The sequence below is a fragment of the Hesperophylax consimilis genome, chromosome 28 (genome assembly GCF_061612785.1).
Source record: "Hesperophylax consimilis isolate HC1 chromosome 28, BYU_Hcon_1.0, whole genome shotgun sequence".
Taxonomy (NCBI): domain Eukaryota; kingdom Metazoa; phylum Arthropoda; class Insecta; order Trichoptera; family Limnephilidae; genus Hesperophylax; species Hesperophylax consimilis.
In genome coordinates this window covers 19,929,091-19,946,007 of record NC_142863.1, presented here as the reverse complement: position 1 = coordinate 19,946,007, position 16,917 = coordinate 19,929,091, and the positions used below count along the sequence as shown (strand labels likewise).

The window sequence follows — 16,917 nt, the reverse complement described above, 5'->3', positions numbered from 1 at the left end:
TCGCGAAGTGAAAATCTTGGATGTGAAAATTAACCCACTTCCCGACATCCATTCAGGCTGAAAATCATCAGATTGACTCGTTATCGATGACAATGCATTCTTTGGTGGCATTAACGCGTAAACACCCATTTTTTCTAAAATTAAATGACATGATGGAGATGGATGAAGCAGGTCGTGCCGTTCGAAACTTAGGAACGTACCGAAAAATCAAAACTGTTTCACTACATAATAAAACTGTTTTACTACATAATAAAACTGTTTTACTACATAATAAAACTGTTTCATTGTATAATAAAACTATTTCACTGCATAATAAAGCCATTTCACTGAGTAATAAATCTGTTCACTACGTAATAAAACAGTTTCAATACATAATAAAACTCTATCAACGCATAATAAAACTGTGTCACTACATAATAAAACTGTTTCACTGCATAATTAAACTGTTTCACTACATAATAAAACTGTTTCACTACATAATAAAACTTTTTCGCTACATAATAAAACTCTATCAACGCATAACAAAACTGTGTCACTACATGATAAAACTGTTTCACTACATAATAAAACTGTTTCACTGCATAATTAAACTGTTTCACTACATAATAAAACTGTTTCACTACATAATAAAACTTTTTCGCTACATAATAAAACTCTATCAACGCATAACAAAACTGTGTCACTACATGATAAAACTGTTTCACTACATAATAAAACTTTTTTGCTACGTAATAAAACTGTTTTACCACATAATAAAACTGATCCACAACACAAAAAATAGATATAGATGAGACTATTAGAGTATTAAAACAGATTTCAGATTGTTTTTTATTACTTTTTATTGTTTTTTATGTATATTTTCTTTTCTGAAATCGTAAAATTACATTTTGAAACATGCTGAACTCTAGTGGCGATACCTATGAATAAGTTTTCTGTGGTGAACGTATGTCTGTCGGTATGAAAGAGACAGGCATATCTGAGTGAGACAGCATTACCGAGACGTATAAAAAGGCATGTCTGTTGTAACTCGTCCTCTCTTCAATAGAAAGCTCTTATATTGTCCATTATATCAATAATTGTAGCTACCTGAATAAAAACGAATAGTAACGGAGTACCCACATGAAGAAATATGGATGATCAGCACGGAAGATCACCACATTTTTTATTTTAAAAGTATTGAAAATTCACTAAATAAAGCGTCAATTTACAATGTATGGAAGTTATTTTCAACTTCTGACATCGGTTGAAGTTGTTTCAAAATACATTATTAACGCTTTCGTGTTTTCATTGAAAGTTCAAATGACAATTTTCAGGCAGGTAATTTCATGTATTTTTCATGATGAAGGAATGGAAACCAAAAATAGATCCCGCTAAGTTTTTTTGTAAATCATTTTATTTATTTATTTAATACACGTAAACAAACATTTTTCTAATGGCTAATGTTATAATTATTAATAAAAACATGAAAAAGATTTTTAGAAATATAATAAATTATAATAATACTTAGTGAAAATATGGCGCATTCGGTAATTTGTAATAATAAAACGGTGTAAACGAATTATTATCTTTACTCCCGGCTTCGCCCGAGATTTGGCTTTAAAAATATTTGCACACAGCACATGATTCCGATTTGTAAATAATGAACTGTGCAAATTTCACGATGCCAGAACTCACTGTTTGTAAGTTGTTGCTATTTCAGAAAAAAAAATGGTAAGAAGGGCAAACAATATGAAGTCAAATATAGATATTTCAAGGCTCCGTAGCTCATTGTGAAAATACTTTGCTTGCTGAAATAAATCAGTTGCATTGGCTTAGTAATTTTATTAATAAAAAAGCGTGCGAATTTCACGGTGCCAGAACTCACGGTTCAAAAGTTATTGCAGCTTCAGATGGTCAACTGTCTACGAAAGGGACCATTAGCATTGCCCAGAAACCCGCAAGCTTTTGATACCCCACTGGATTTGTTGTGATATAAGATAATATTAATTAAGAGATGGCAAGGTAAGGAGAATAGAATAAGATAACTGAACAATATTAATAAATTAAGAGAGATAAAATAAGAAGATAAAAAATGTTATACTTGTTAGATAAGAAAATGAAAAAAACATAATAAATAGGTAGGATAAAAAAAATCCTTTTGTATACAAAATAATACTTTCATTTGTCCATTGCTAGGACATTTTTGGCAAACTTAAACAATTTCTTGTAAATGAAACAGTCTCACCATGAAAATGTTTCATAACTTTTTTTCCGTTTATGATCTAACGGTATTTATTATGGCTGAAAATTTGCTTGTGCGATGGTGGAGGACTTAGTGGCTAGCAGAGGATTGAAGCGGTGGGAATCTAACGCATTGGTCCACACCGCTACTAACCGATTATCTTTAGTAACATTAAATAGAGAAAACTGAAAAGAATCGTTTTCTATAAAAAGACTCCTTTGTTGAGAGTTTTAAACAACCCGTTTTAAACTTTTTATTCGCTTGAAAAACACCTGATTTTTTTTTATTGGCAGTGATTGGAGTTGATTTTGAACGCCTAACATTTTAGAAAACACAGACGTGAAAATCCGCATTTTCCCAGGAATTTACGGAACTTTATTGTAGAATCGAATTGCGAACAAAACTGAATGTCAATGTGTTTTTATTGAATAGGAAACTTTTTGCTTAAAAATGGCTAGATTTTCCCGCTAAAAGTGATGTTTTCAGGAGTTCCAATTGTGTTTATTGAAACTGATTATTAATAAAATACATAAAATTCAATAAAAATACTGATTGAATTCAGATCATAATTCCAAAAAGGCCAGTTGGTCGCATGGTGGACAACTAGTACTGGCATGCCACAAGGTCTTCGCATTGTACCAGTCTAAATGATACGTTTTACTGCTAATGGTTTTCACAGGGTTGCTTAATTTAGTCGCATGGAGGCATACATGGTTTTGAAACTGGCTTGTCGCGTGGTACCAGATTACTTGCTGCATCTGTCTCCGAGCGGTTTGTCACAAGGTTGTTTACCACAGCACAGATCTTCACATCCATCCCCTACTTCGTATGGGACGACGTTGAAGTAGTTTCCACTGTGAAATAAATAAACAAAAAAGTCTTTAATCATGCAGTACATTTTACAGAAAAAAACCCATTCCGACGAACTTACTACGATTTGCGCATATTTTATCAAAAGTGTACAGGGAAAAACATCTATTATAAAAAAAATCGAAATTGGTTTCAAGTTTATTAGTTCCTCCGCGCAGGATAGGAAATTGATTTTTTATTATATTTTCACCTGACGGGTCAGGGGCTCGTTTCCAAGGATATTATGAAAAGAATCTTTTTAAGGGGATACAAGAATTAACCCATTTCATAGGAGGGAGGAAACATAGAAGCAGGCAAGTCATTCCACAGCACATTAATCGAACTTTTGAGCGCAAGATCCGCAAAACGGAACCCAAAACTGAAAATATTTGTCAACGATGTTTGGCGTGTCTCCCGGCTGATCAGTTGTATACCGGCATCAATTGGATCAATGTTACTTGTTCCATAAACACCTTCCATTAAAATACTGGTCTGATAAACACGAAAAAATCCCAATAACGGACTCACTTTTGAACACTTTAGTTTAAGATATACATGAGAGTAACAATTTAAAAAAAAACATCTTCAAAATACGGCAAAAGTTATCATGAAGATTTATTAAAATTGTGAATATGAGATGCGCGCGAAAGTTTCATGGAGATAAACAATTTGAAATATAATAATATAAAAATATAGCTAAGTAAAAACGAAAATGGGAAATTATAAAAGTCACCATGACAGCGTGAGTATAACAGCAATGCAACAACTAACGTCCGCCTCAGAACAGAAACAGCCATTGGAAGAACTGGGATTATAAAAAACTTCTATTAACACATTGTGAGAAATGTATCTTAAATAGTCATTATTAAAAGAAAATTTATTCTATGCCCTTACGGGTTCTCTCCAGGGGGTTACAAAAAGTTGAAAATTAAAACTATGTTAATTTAGTATTTAATTTTTTTTACCAGGGTCCATAAACGCAGACGTATAATTTGTAGGGCTTCCCATCGGGTTTATTGAACAAGACCTGACCGCATCCGACATATTGTGTCTCTGCCCAAACAAGCTGGAAGAAAAATAATAACATTATAGGTAACAACTGTTGTAAAAAAACTTATAGCCTGAGGCATTTAGAGGTGCTACTACGTACTAATATCTAGTCGAAACGTTTTTCACTTTTTGAACGCGAAAAGTGTTGTGCGTAGACCGGATTCAGTAAGTTTGGTTAGAGCATTGGAAGCTTGGAGGTCAGTTGGAGGTATGTGTAACCTATTTTTTCGCTACATGTCTCATATAAATATAATAATCAATGTTCGTAACTAAGGAATGATTGTTTGTTGTAGTTTAACTCTGGTTCTTACGAAAAAAATCAGAAAAATTCTTCCGAAACCTGTCAACAGCTTAAACAAATTGAGTGACAAAATATAATATGATATAATAATTATGCAACCACAATTTATCTGCTTTTGATTACCTTATAAAATTGGCTAGAGTTTCTTTATTTGTTTATTTTGTCTTTTTACAACAACTCCACTGTCATCTTTGTGGATGGCGTGTGAGGAGTTTTTAAAGGGTCTGTCTGCTTTTAAGTCGATTTGTTTTTGTTTGTCTGTTTGTCTGCTGTACGTACGTTGTTTTGTATGTGTGTCTGTCGTTTTTTTTCTGTTCGTGTGTTTGTCTGTCATCTATCTATGTCATTCGTTTTTGTTTTGTACATGGGTTTGTCCATTAGTGCAGTCTGTTTTATTTGACGAAGCAAGCAAAATGATTCCCAGCCATCGTGCTAACCGTGAACGAGTACATACCTGCGTGTAGTGACCCTGGAGAACCTGCGTGAGGGGTCCGTATGTAAATTTTTTATGTTCATTGTACCAGTAGTTGATGCCGCTGGTCCAGCTGAACTTAGGATCCGTACTGTACACGATACACTCACCTAGCGCAGACCAGCGAGCTGTCAAATAAAAACAAACGCATTGTCAAAATTCAATGATTATAAAAGATAAATAATAAGATTGAGTGCCATTGTCATTAAATAATAGTAGGTATATATCATTTGAAAGGTCCCCGTTAAACATTGATTAGAAAAACACAACTCGGAGTATTATTATACTTGTCAGATAATCAAGCTTTGACAGTAAGCTAGAACGAACCTAGAATGGGCGCTTAAATAGGGATCTTTCAAATATTTGAAAACAAAATGGCGCTGATTGTCCAGTCAATGACAATGTTAAAGTTATGTTTTAGTGAAACACCCCAACATAACAAAATTTAGAGTTAATATTCACAATATCAGAGTCAAATCAACAAAACACACAAACACATTCTAACAACCTAACCTAACAAAAGAAACACTTAAATTTAGAGTCAGACCGGCCTTTTTTGAAGCCCCCGTATACCCAATTTTTACCTTAAGTTTCTCGTTAATTCTGTAAATTTTTAAGTTCCAAGAGAAATGTATGTTATTTTGGAAGATTTTACTATTTTTTAATTTGTTATGCCGAAACGGTAATTATATGAAATTTCCTCGATGGAAAAAACTCGCAAAGTAAGCTCTGAAAATTATAAAAAACACGTTTTGTTCTGTTATTTAATATGTTATAGGCATGAAAAAATTCACAGTGTATCTTTAAATGCAACTAAAGCATCTGTCGAGGGGTTTTTGCTCTATTTCAAACGAGTCGTGTTTTATTAAATATTTTCACCATTTTCGCATAATTACTATCGTTTTTTTAATATTAGCTCGCTTTCAAACCATCTTTGAACTCTTACTACGGGGCCTTAAGCCAAGCTTATTTTTCGATTCCTTTCCACATCTTTAATCCGACACGCGACGACCAAATCTGATCTGTCCGTAGGCCCTTAAGTTAGATGACGTCATTTTGTGCTTTTATATCTGTATAAGTAAACGAGCTAACACGTTAATATTAATTGTTGATTTTAAATGTAAGTAATAAGTCCTTACGATCTTTCCTGATAGAGCCAGGGCTGTGCTTGAAGGACATCTTGTCTGCCCAATTCTGTGCGAGATCCTCCAAAGCGTCATCCCATACCTGTAATACACAAAGTTCATAATTTTCATTTGTAATTTACAATAAGTATAAGGATTCCGTTGGCATGTAAAACGCAGGAAAAAATCTCCAGTTCGATGAAAACTGTGTCAGTTAAAATGTTCCGTGACCATGTCAAACCAATACCTTCTAGATCACGGAGGGTTTTGTCAAATAACCGGGAACAATCTCGAGATCGATATAAACCGTATCAGTTCAAATGTTGCATAACCGTGTCAAACGCTGGGACTATAGGATTCTGGCACCAATTTCGAGTTCTATATAAACCTCATCAGTTCAAATGTTCCGTAACCGTGTCAAATAACGGGACTATAGAATTCCGGGACCAATCGCGAGATTGATATAAACCTTATAAGTTTAAATGTTCTGTTACCATGTCAAACAACGGAACTATAGAATTCCGAGACCAAACTCAAGTTCAAATGTTCCGTTACCGTTTCAAATGCCCGGACTATAGAATGCCGGGTCTAATCTCGAGTTCAATATAAACCTCATCAGTTTAAATGTTCTGTTACCATGTCAAACGACGGAACTGTAGAATGCCGGGACCAATCTCGAGTTCATATGTTCCGTTACCGTGTCAAAACCCGAGACTACAGAATGCCGGGACCAATCGCGAGATCGAAATAAACCTCATCAGTTCAAATGTTTCATTACCGTGTCAAACACCGGGACTAAAGAATGCCGGGACCAATCTCAAGTTTGATATAAACCGTATCAGTTCAAATGATTCGTTGCCGTGTCAAACGCTGAAATCAATCTGCAAAGAAAGCTGTGAAATGGTGCTGATAATCATTGCTAGCCCTGATCCAAAACTATGCCTGGCGTTAGTAAAAAACGGCGCTGCATTAAGTGTTAGGTATTATCAGCGCCTTGGTTCCTTGACTCCTCGGCGCCCGTTGATGATAAACAATAAAATAACGAAGGTAGTGTTCAAGCCTTACCAATTTATTCATGTTGGAGGCTTTAGGTTGACCAGGCAGGGTCCCATTGGCAACTTTTCTGCGAAGATCATTGTGATGGTCCACAATCAGTTTCTTATCGGCACAGGACACGTTTCCACTGGCTTTGATTATAAACAAAATACACAATAATTAGGTATATACTATAATAATTAAAAATCATTTGTATTATAAATAAGATCCAGGCGAGTTACCAACGGGCATTGAAAATTGAAATAACAAGGGACAACAAATACAAAGAATAAAAGGAAGGAAAAAAGTATTGATACCTTCCTAGAGCAAATTCAAAATAAAAGAAAAGGATGAAAATAATTAACAGATTATATATTAGCGAAACGAGGTGTTAGAAAATTCTGATTTAAATTTTCTTAAGGCGATGCCATACGCAGTAATGCAAAATCATGTGTTTGGTTTGAAAATTTGGTCGCCTAGAAATGTTTCAAATGCTTTAATTAAATACTGCGAGTAGAATACATCTTGGCCTTTGAAATAATCGAGTCTTTTTTAGATAAGTCTTTTTATAAGCCCAGAAAAAAATTATGTAAAGGCCTATGAAAACTGTTTTAAAGTTCAAAATCTCCTACTTGCGAACCCATTTTCGGTTATGATTTTATTTTATAATGTGGAAAATTAAGTTATTTACAAAATGATCGATAAAAATTTAAATATTTATGCCTGAACATCCACAAAATAAAATAAAAGGCACTTTTTGGCCATGTTTTTTTTCTTGCATAAATCAAAACAGGCGGATGGTGTTAAGCGGGAATTTAAACTTTATCGCTATCTACGTAAGGGTTGTTATTGATAGCGGCTCAATTTAAAATATTACACGACGTAGTGCATCGCATTAAGGAATAAATAAAGAAAATATCAATCGACTGGTTCTGATGAGCGGAAATCCCCACTTTCGGAGCATAAAAAGTGCATAGGATATCCCACGAGTGTAGTTGTTGGGCAATATATAAGGTAACCTCTTTCAAAATAAGTGGATTAAGTATAGTTCCAGATATTAACTTTAAAAAATATTTAGGTACCTAAAAATTAATTTTTCGTTTCGTTTTCTAAGATGTTGAAAACAAGGAATCCCTTACTAAGCGCTCTCGTAGATAATAATGTTTTTTGTTAGCGATTCAACTGCCGAAGTGACGTTGGCCCAATTTCAGCAAAATATATTGGGTTTATCCCACGTGATTTTCACTTCATAACGTTGTACAACTGTGTAATTACGTCCCAGCACGTTCCTGCATATGGAGTACGTACATACATTCACGTAGCATCGCATATTGCATATGCTCCTTTTCCATGGGATAGAGAAATATATTGAAATGCCTGTTCATGATTTTACGGAAGTACACAATAACCTAATAGCAGATGTTTCTATGCGCACGAGTAAATTGTGCCTGACACGTTTACTGCATTTCATGCCCCATGTTTTCTGCGCTGTATTTTTATAGTGCACTCGAACCTACGTAACCATAACAATGCGAAAGGGAATACAAGTTTTCCAAGAATAATGTAATTAAGGCGATGCCATACGTAGTAATGCAAAATCATGTGTTTTTGGTTTGAAAATTTGGTCGCCTAGAAATGTTTCAAGATGCTTTAATTAAATACTGCGAGTAGAATACATCTTGGCCTTTGAAATTATCGAGTATTTTTTAGATAAATCTTTTTATAAGCCCAGAACAAAATAATGTAAAGGTCTATGAAAACTGCTTTAAAGTTCATAATCTCCTACTTACGAAACCATTTTCGGTTATGATTTTATTGTATAATGTAAGAAATTAAGTTATTTATAAAATGATCGAAAAAAATTTAAATATTTATGCCTGAACATCCAGAAAATAAAATAAAAGGCACTTTTTGGCCATGTTTTTTTCTTGCATAAATCAAAACAGGTGGATGGTGTTAAGCGGGAATTTAAACCTTATCGCCATCTACGTAAGGGTTGTTATTGATAGCGGCTCAATTTAAAATATTACAAGACGTAGTGCATCACCTTAATACATTGAACACACAAAAGTTTTTTTTTTTACATTTTATATACTACTGCTTGTCTCACAATGTATAAAATATGGTTGAATAATTCTTTAAGGGTTTTCTGGGCCATTGTTTCAACAGATTGAGATATTATAAGATTTTACAAAATAAGTCAACCAATTATATATTCATATGAATTAAAAACTCAACCTTTACCTCTGTCAAAGAAATTAATGACCTGGGCATCATTTTCGACTCTAAAAATAAACTTTATATCTCACATAAACACAAATAACAAAAAGGGAATGACAACGTTCATTCTTCGAAACTCCAGAGGCTTCAGAAATATTTCACCCTTGAAAATTTTGTATACATCTTTAGTTCTAAGTCTTGACTATGGTTGCGGATGGCGAGGGTTCAAATTTAGATCAACTTCTTCGCTCTACATGCCCAAACAATCTAAGCGTCCCTTTCTTAATCTTCTTTGCATTCTTTTCGAATTTCCACATGTTTCACACGATCACATATGGTATTATCTCTCAGATATTTCACTTATAAAGCATTAATTATTCAAATATTGAAGACAATATTAGTGATTTTTAAACGCAAATCTGAAACAGAAAAATCAGAAAAGGAAACGGGCACATCTGGGACTCGAACCCAGGACCCTTGTCTTTCCGGGACAATGCTCTACCAACTGCGCTAATGGGACCCTATCCTCATCGGTCACTTTTAACTGTATCATACTTCGAATAAGAACTACCAACGTTGTCTTCATTTTTTCACCGCACATTTTTATTTTATAGCCAATAAAAATGTGCGGTGAAAAAATGAAGACAACGTTGGTAGTTCTTATTCGAAGTACGATACAGTTAAAAGTGACCGATGAGGATAGGGTCCCATTAGCGCAGTTGGTAGAGCATTGTCCCGGAAAGACAAGGGTCCTGGGTTCGAGTCCCAGATGTGCCCGTTTCCTTTTCTGATTTTTCTGTTTCAGATTTGCGTTTAAAAATCACTAATATTGTCTTCAATATTTAAATATTATAATTTGAGGTTTTACTCAATAAGTTATTCCGAAAAAATAATCATTAATTATTCTTTCATCCTTCCTCTGTCAATGCCATGCCTCACTGCCACACAGCAGTGTAGGTACCAGCACTCCATTGTGGACTGCTAGCTTCGCTTATTTTGACATTTTTGTGTTAGTGCCAACCGCGTTCAATCCTCCATTAATAGAGTGTCCTACATTTACCCTTCTTACGATATCATCAGCTTTTCCATCTCTCGTAAACATACTTCCCAAAAACAGAAACTCATCCACCTGCTCCAAGTATTCATCATTCATTTTGTATTGCACATTCTCTCCTTCAAACAACATGTCTTTAAACATACTTACATTTATCATCAATTCAATCTTAATGCATACCATAATAAAAAAAGATAAACTTACTTAACAATGTGTTATTATTAGGCCATTGTGCTTGTGTACACACAATCAAGCAAAAAATGGCCAAAACCAAACAAAAAATCTTCATGTTTATGAATGTCTTCTCTTGATTAACTCTGAACCTTATAGCTGTAACTTCAGTACTAACTGATAAAATTAACTGCTATTTCTTCTGTATTTATACCTCCTGAAAAACATATGAGCGGATCTTGTAATTTCCATGTAAATACAGATGGGTATTAAAAGGGCTTGTTTGTTTAGGTTGACAAATTAGGTTGTATACATATCCCTTTGTTTTGATAAATAATGATAACAAGATGTAAACAAGGTCATTAGATTTTGAAAGAATTTAGTTTTAACTACTTCACTGATAAGACATTTCATTTTAAATGCATAAATATAGGTTGCACAATATAAGTATAGTATACACCGAACAACACTAACTTGGGAATATATATATTGGTGCATATTTATATACTCACACGAAGAAAAATGAAAATGAAAAATTCGTCATTATTAGTTATTTTACTAACACGTGTTCCGCCGTCTCCATAGCACATTCGCGTTTTACTGATACTTTGTGAGGGAATCTGTCATTTCATTAGTCATAGGACCGCAGTCCCATTTTTAACAGCAAAATAAAATAATTTGACGTGATTTTTAATAAATTAGCAATATTTTTATATTAACATTCAACAATAATGTCCTCGCGTCACTGCGAAACCGCCGTTTTTTTTTAATGAGACAAATGTATCCGTTGTTCAAATAAGAATATTCGAAAATTTGTACAGTTATTTGAAAACTCGTACTAAAATCTAGTTTGAAGCAAGCTGTAAACATGCAATGCATATATCATAGAAAAACGAGTATTGCTAATTTATTAAGATTCTCTTCAAATTGTTGGTAATCCGATTAAAAACAAGATTGCAGGCCCTTATCGATGGATGGGTTTCCTATTGAACTTTAGTGAAATACGAATATTTTATCACGATGTCGGAACACGTATTCATAAAAATCTTAATATTTTCGCATGTTGTCATTATATTTTATCAAGGCATGATGCAGGTGCATGAACACGCGTTCTAACATATAAGGATTTTTCTAAAACGTTTATCAGGAAACCTATTAATTCATTCGTTAAGGGCCTGCAATTCCGTTTTTAACCGGATTATCAATTATTTGAAGAGTTTCTTAATAAATTAGCAATGTAAAAGAAAAGGTTTGTTGTGTTACACTTTTCTTCAATGTTCTGTTTTGTAACTTTTTTTCATTGAATAAAAATCTAACTTTTTCAATTTCATTGGATTTTTTATATCGAATATCAAATTAGACACGTGCTGTATGGAAGCAACGCATCTATGTAAGTATGTATAGTGATCACGTCAACATTTGCTGCTATACATATAAGAATAAACATTTTATTTATTTCTGGAGGCAAGTCATTTGATGTCTTCAAACCGGGAACGAATTCGTTAAATAATAATAAACTAGCAGTTAAAAACCCGCTCCGCGGGTTTTTTTCTGCTAGGCCCTTCGGGCGGCACTTGGTTGGGCTTCGCCCAGTTTAAGTGATACTAACAACAATTATATTTAATAGGTAGATATTAGGTCATTCACAGAGAGAGGGTGAGTATATATTGTTAAATCACGGAACAGGAAGGAGTTTAGGCATATAAGAATGACAGTTGTTCGGCTAAAACTTTACCTTTCCCGAATAATTGCCTAAATGGCTAAATGTAAATTAATATAGGTAATTATTCGGAATCGCTGGACACGGAAAAATACGAAATATTTTTAAATAATACCTTCTGATTTACCTTAATTACTATAAAAGGAATCGAACAGCATTTGGGAAATTTTTAATTTTAGCTTTTTAATTTTTAATTACGTAAAATGAAAATTCGCTTTCGCTGTATGGGATAACAGCCTGAATAATTTCTGTTGATAACATTTTCTTTTGTCGGTATTCCTGAAATGAACGGCTAGAGACAATTGAAAAACGTAAATTAAAAAGTTATAATGTAATACAATATTCCGGCAAAATAGTGCCTACTTAAAAAACACAAATGATTTATTTCGCTATTATTATCATTATTATTTTATTTAACCTCACCTATAATAACCTAACCTAACCTACAATAATCCAGCCTAACCTATAAAAATCCAACCTAACCTATAATAACCCAACCTAACCTAACCCGTAATAACCTAACTAACGTTACCTAACCTAACATAACCTGACTAATCCTAACCTATAATAATCCAACTTAATCTAACCTAACCTATAAACTAACTTGAACTATACTAATCCAACCTAACCTAACCTAACCTAGCATAACCCAACCTAACCTATCCTAACCTATAATAACCTTTTTTTTTAATATTTCCTTACTTGTAAAAGAAACCAAAATACCTTTATTTTATTTTTCGAGCTTGGCTAAAATAGTACCACCTACCTAGTATTTGCATAGAGTAAATGGTAAAAATTCTAGCCACTCATATCAGGAATACCAAAAAAAGAAAATATCATCAATAGAAATTATTCCGGCTGTCATCCAATACAACGAAAGCGAATTTTAATTTTACGTAATTAAAAATTAAAATGCTAAAATTAAAAAATTCCCAAATGCATTCAGATTCCTTTTATATTAATTAAGGTAAATCCGAAGAATTATGTCCAGCGATTCCGAATAATACCTTAATATAATGTATATTATATACCTGGCAAAATGATTGTTTTATTAAACATATAAGTACATGTCAGATTAGAGATTTGTTGACTAATTTTACAATCAACGAAGCGTTTCTATCTTCCGATTGTCTTTCATGTTATTTTATTGAGTTGGCAGTGCCTATACTTCCGCGTATTGTTAACTTCATGTCGGTGTTCTGTCAAATAGTGCGAAATTATTATTTACGTAAATAATATTAAATATCAATATTTTTCAAAATCGTACATGCAAAGACTTGTTGTTTATTGTCATTAAGTTGAATCAAATGTTTGTTTTATTTGTAAATGCGTATTAAAACTGTAGTTTCACGTAAATAATTACCGTTGTTTGACTAAATGAAATTGTACGTATTTGTATATCGCTCTTATGCGCTCTGTCGGCCAATAGCAAAACTACTCCAGCGGCCGGTAAAGGAGGGATTGACATTTTTAAGGAACCCTGGAATGTCTGATTCTTGACAGACGTCAAATATATAAAACGTAATTGTGGATAATTTTTACTGTAATGTAATTAATCCAATGCATTGTGAACTTTCTAAAACATATTTTCTTCGATATTATCTAAAAATTATTTGAGCAGAAAAGATGCTTTTGAAGAAATCTGCGGATCCTATTTTAGTATTAAATCGGGTCATAATTTTGAAGTTAGCGGAATTTAACCGAAACAAACAATTTAAATTTGACCAATCAGAGGGCCTACATCGTCCAGACGCTAGGACAATAATACTATCAGATGTTCCAACTTCTAAGAAATCCCACGCAAAACGTCTATTACAAGAAGCGAGTAATTATGTATTCACTATAGGGCATGTTTTTGTAAGAAGTCTTGAGGTTTCGATGTCGTAAAACTTTAATGATTAACCATTTTACTGCCCCACGCTGTAAAAATATAACGGATGTTTTCTTGCTTAGATAGAACTTACAAAAGAAAGGATAAACTATCAAACCGAGCTGTCAAACTGGGCTCACTTTTTGACATTTATGATCGGTCTAATCTAGCAAATCCAAATAGACCCATATTATTTGAACACCACTACCAAATTGTCTAAATATACAGGTTTTCCAATAAGAGGTGTTATTTTTAATAGCCCGCTGTTCAGGTAGATGTTACTTTTGAAGTTGTCATTTTTTAACATTTGACAATTAAAAACTACGCCATTAAAAAAAAATGGAACGATACACGCTTCAACATTGCATGGAAATTATTAAAATTCACTTGAGTGAATCAAATGCAAATCATCTTGAGTGATGAGGCCCATTTCCACCTCGGTGGCTTCGTCAACAAGCAAAATTGTCGCATCTGGGGCTCGGAAAACCCAAGAATTATTGTTTAAAAGCCTCTCTATCCTCAACGTGTGACTGTTTGGTGCGGTTTATGGTCCGACGGAGTCATTGGACCTTACTTTTTCGAAAATGGGGCTGGAGCAACAGTTACGGTGAATGGATTGCGCTATCGAGAGATGATTAATGATTTTTTATAGCCGGAACTGGATGGTATTGATCTGAACAACGTTTACTTTCAACAAGACGGCGCTACGTGCTACACAAGCAACGAAACCATTGATCTTTTACGATTGAATATCAAAATAACACCTCTTATTGGAAACCCTATACTATCGAAATCGTGTTCAGAAAATGTTTTGTGGAAATAGCAGTATTGTCTAAAATTGTGTTAGTGAAGAGCTCATTTTTGGCTTTACGGGTTTTAGTTATTAAGCAAAATGGTCAAATATTGACTATCAAGAAGAGACCTTACAGACTAGCTATGAGACGTTCATGAACGAGCCGCTCAATGCAGAATTGACCTAGCTCTTTTTGATGCCGCGGCTAAATTGAACGGTAAATCTTTTTTTTTTAGAATACATTTTAGAAAAATAGAGCTATTAACTACCTAGAATATTATTTATCTCATGATACGAGGAGGCGTACCGATACCAGGAGACATACGATCACTCATACGCTTACGCTGGGGAGCACAGTATGCTAATTTCTCTAACGCTCTGAGCTCACGGCTCCCGTTCAATTGAGTTGACTCTTTGAGCCGTATGAACACTTTGAGCTGGTACCGTAAAAATGACTCATGACCCATTGCTATTACAGACTCCATTACAACTACAAATGCTCATTTCTTTCAATCCAATTTCCATGGTGGATTAAACTCCTTCACTCCCGGCGGTTCACTGAGGACACCATTATACCGTACCGCACACGAAGCCAGTGGTACTTGGCCACTCCAGTGCTTTGGTTACCTCCTGCGCTTCTCCTGACAAACACTTTGTCAGTGACCATGATTTTCTCCTGGTTAGAGTTCTCAGTTTGGCAATAACTTGTCGTAAGTATCTTAAAATGCGTTGTAGGCAGAGACAGTTTATAGCCTGTTTTGAACGCCCAGTTCTTCCAGACTGGATATGTTAGAGCGTCTGGCTGTCAATGGAACACTGATCATTTTTCTCAAGCACCACATTTCAAGAGCGTCTACCCGCTTCCTTTCGCTGGCTCTAGTGGTCATGTTTCCATACCGTATAGAAATATGAGAGAAATCAGCACCCGGACGAGTATTATCTTCGTGTTCTTCGTTATGCCTCTGTCACTCCAAATCTTTCGCTTTACTAATCGATGCCATCATTGACCTTATATACTTCACTGTCATTGGAGATCGTTACCGGTTCAATATTAATATTTTTTGTTTTAAAATAGGGATGACGTTGATCTGAATGATGTGATGTTTTATGTGGCCACAACCATCGATTTACCGAAATCAAAAGCTGTGATAAGTTTCAAGAAATGAACCTGTTAATTTATTGGCCTCCGAAATTCGTGCGATTTGATCCTTTTCGATTATTTCCTATGGGGCTACGTGAAGTCACTTATGAAGCATCAACAACAATTGACGCTTTGGTAGCCAATATTTTTCGTGCTATTCGTAAGTAGTTCTCATAAAAGTGTCCCAAAATTGGACGTCCAGGATGCGCTTCACCAAATTTTTTATCCATTAATTAAATATTCATTTTGCTTACAAAAACGCCCTTTATATAACATGTGGCATTTTTGAAGTGAAACTTCTTTAGGCGCGTAATGAATTTTCGGGGACGGAGTAAAACCGAGTCACGATCGAAACGAAAATGCGGGTACCCCCACCACCGATTAAAGTTCATTTGATCTAGTCAAAGTTTTGAAGTAACATATAAATGCTTCTTAGCTCATCCCGACAACTGGCGTTGGTGGTGTAATGGTCAGCATAGTTGCCTTCCAAGCAGTTGATCCGAGTTCGATTCTCGGCCATCGCACATTATTTTTTTGTTTTTAACGCCTTTTTCATTCAATATCTTATTTTTTAGTAGGTCAGAACATTTTTTAAAAGAAAATAATATTGCAAAATAATAAAAACACTTATCTCACTGTGATAAAACATTACTCCGCTAGAGCGCGCTTTGCGTTATTGTGTTGGATTAAAATTATTATCTAATCCGTATATTATGATAATTGTATTACATTTATTTAATTAATTTATTTATTTTGATAATATGTAATAATTTTCAAAGTTTTGAAGTAACATAAAAATGCTTCTTAGCTCATCCCGACAACTGGCGTTGGTGGTGTAATGGTCAGCATAGTTGCCTTCCAAGCAGTTGATCCGAGTTCGATTCTCGGCCATCGCA

General features: G+C 34.2%; 1 protein-coding gene and 2 non-coding genes across 3 annotated transcripts; 2 read left to right on the top strand and 1 right to left on the bottom strand.

The window, feature by feature from the left end:
• Positions 1-1,442: 1,442 nt before the first annotated feature.
• LOC149410330 (scoloptoxin SSD552-like) lies at positions 1,443-10,776 on the bottom strand. The gene is made up of 6 exons (XM_089648631.1): positions 10,531-10,776; positions 7,083-7,204; positions 6,033-6,120; positions 4,876-5,021; positions 4,036-4,136; positions 1,443-3,075 (listed from the first exon to the last, which is right to left on the bottom strand). The coding sequence occupies exons 1-6, from the start codon at positions 10,613-10,615 to the stop codon at positions 2,967-2,969; spliced, it is 651 nt and encodes a 216-aa protein (XP_089504757.1). The 5' UTR covers positions 10,616-10,776; the 3' UTR covers positions 1,443-2,966.
• Positions 10,777-16,473: 5,697 nt separating this feature from the next.
• On the top strand, positions 16,474-16,545 carry TRNAG-UCC (transfer RNA glycine (anticodon UCC)). Its single transcript has one exon. It is a non-coding gene; the product is annotated as a tRNA-Gly (tRNA).
• Positions 16,546-16,845: 300 nt separating this feature from the next.
• Positions 16,846-16,917, top strand: TRNAG-UCC (transfer RNA glycine (anticodon UCC)). The gene has a single exon. It is a non-coding gene; the product is annotated as a tRNA-Gly (tRNA).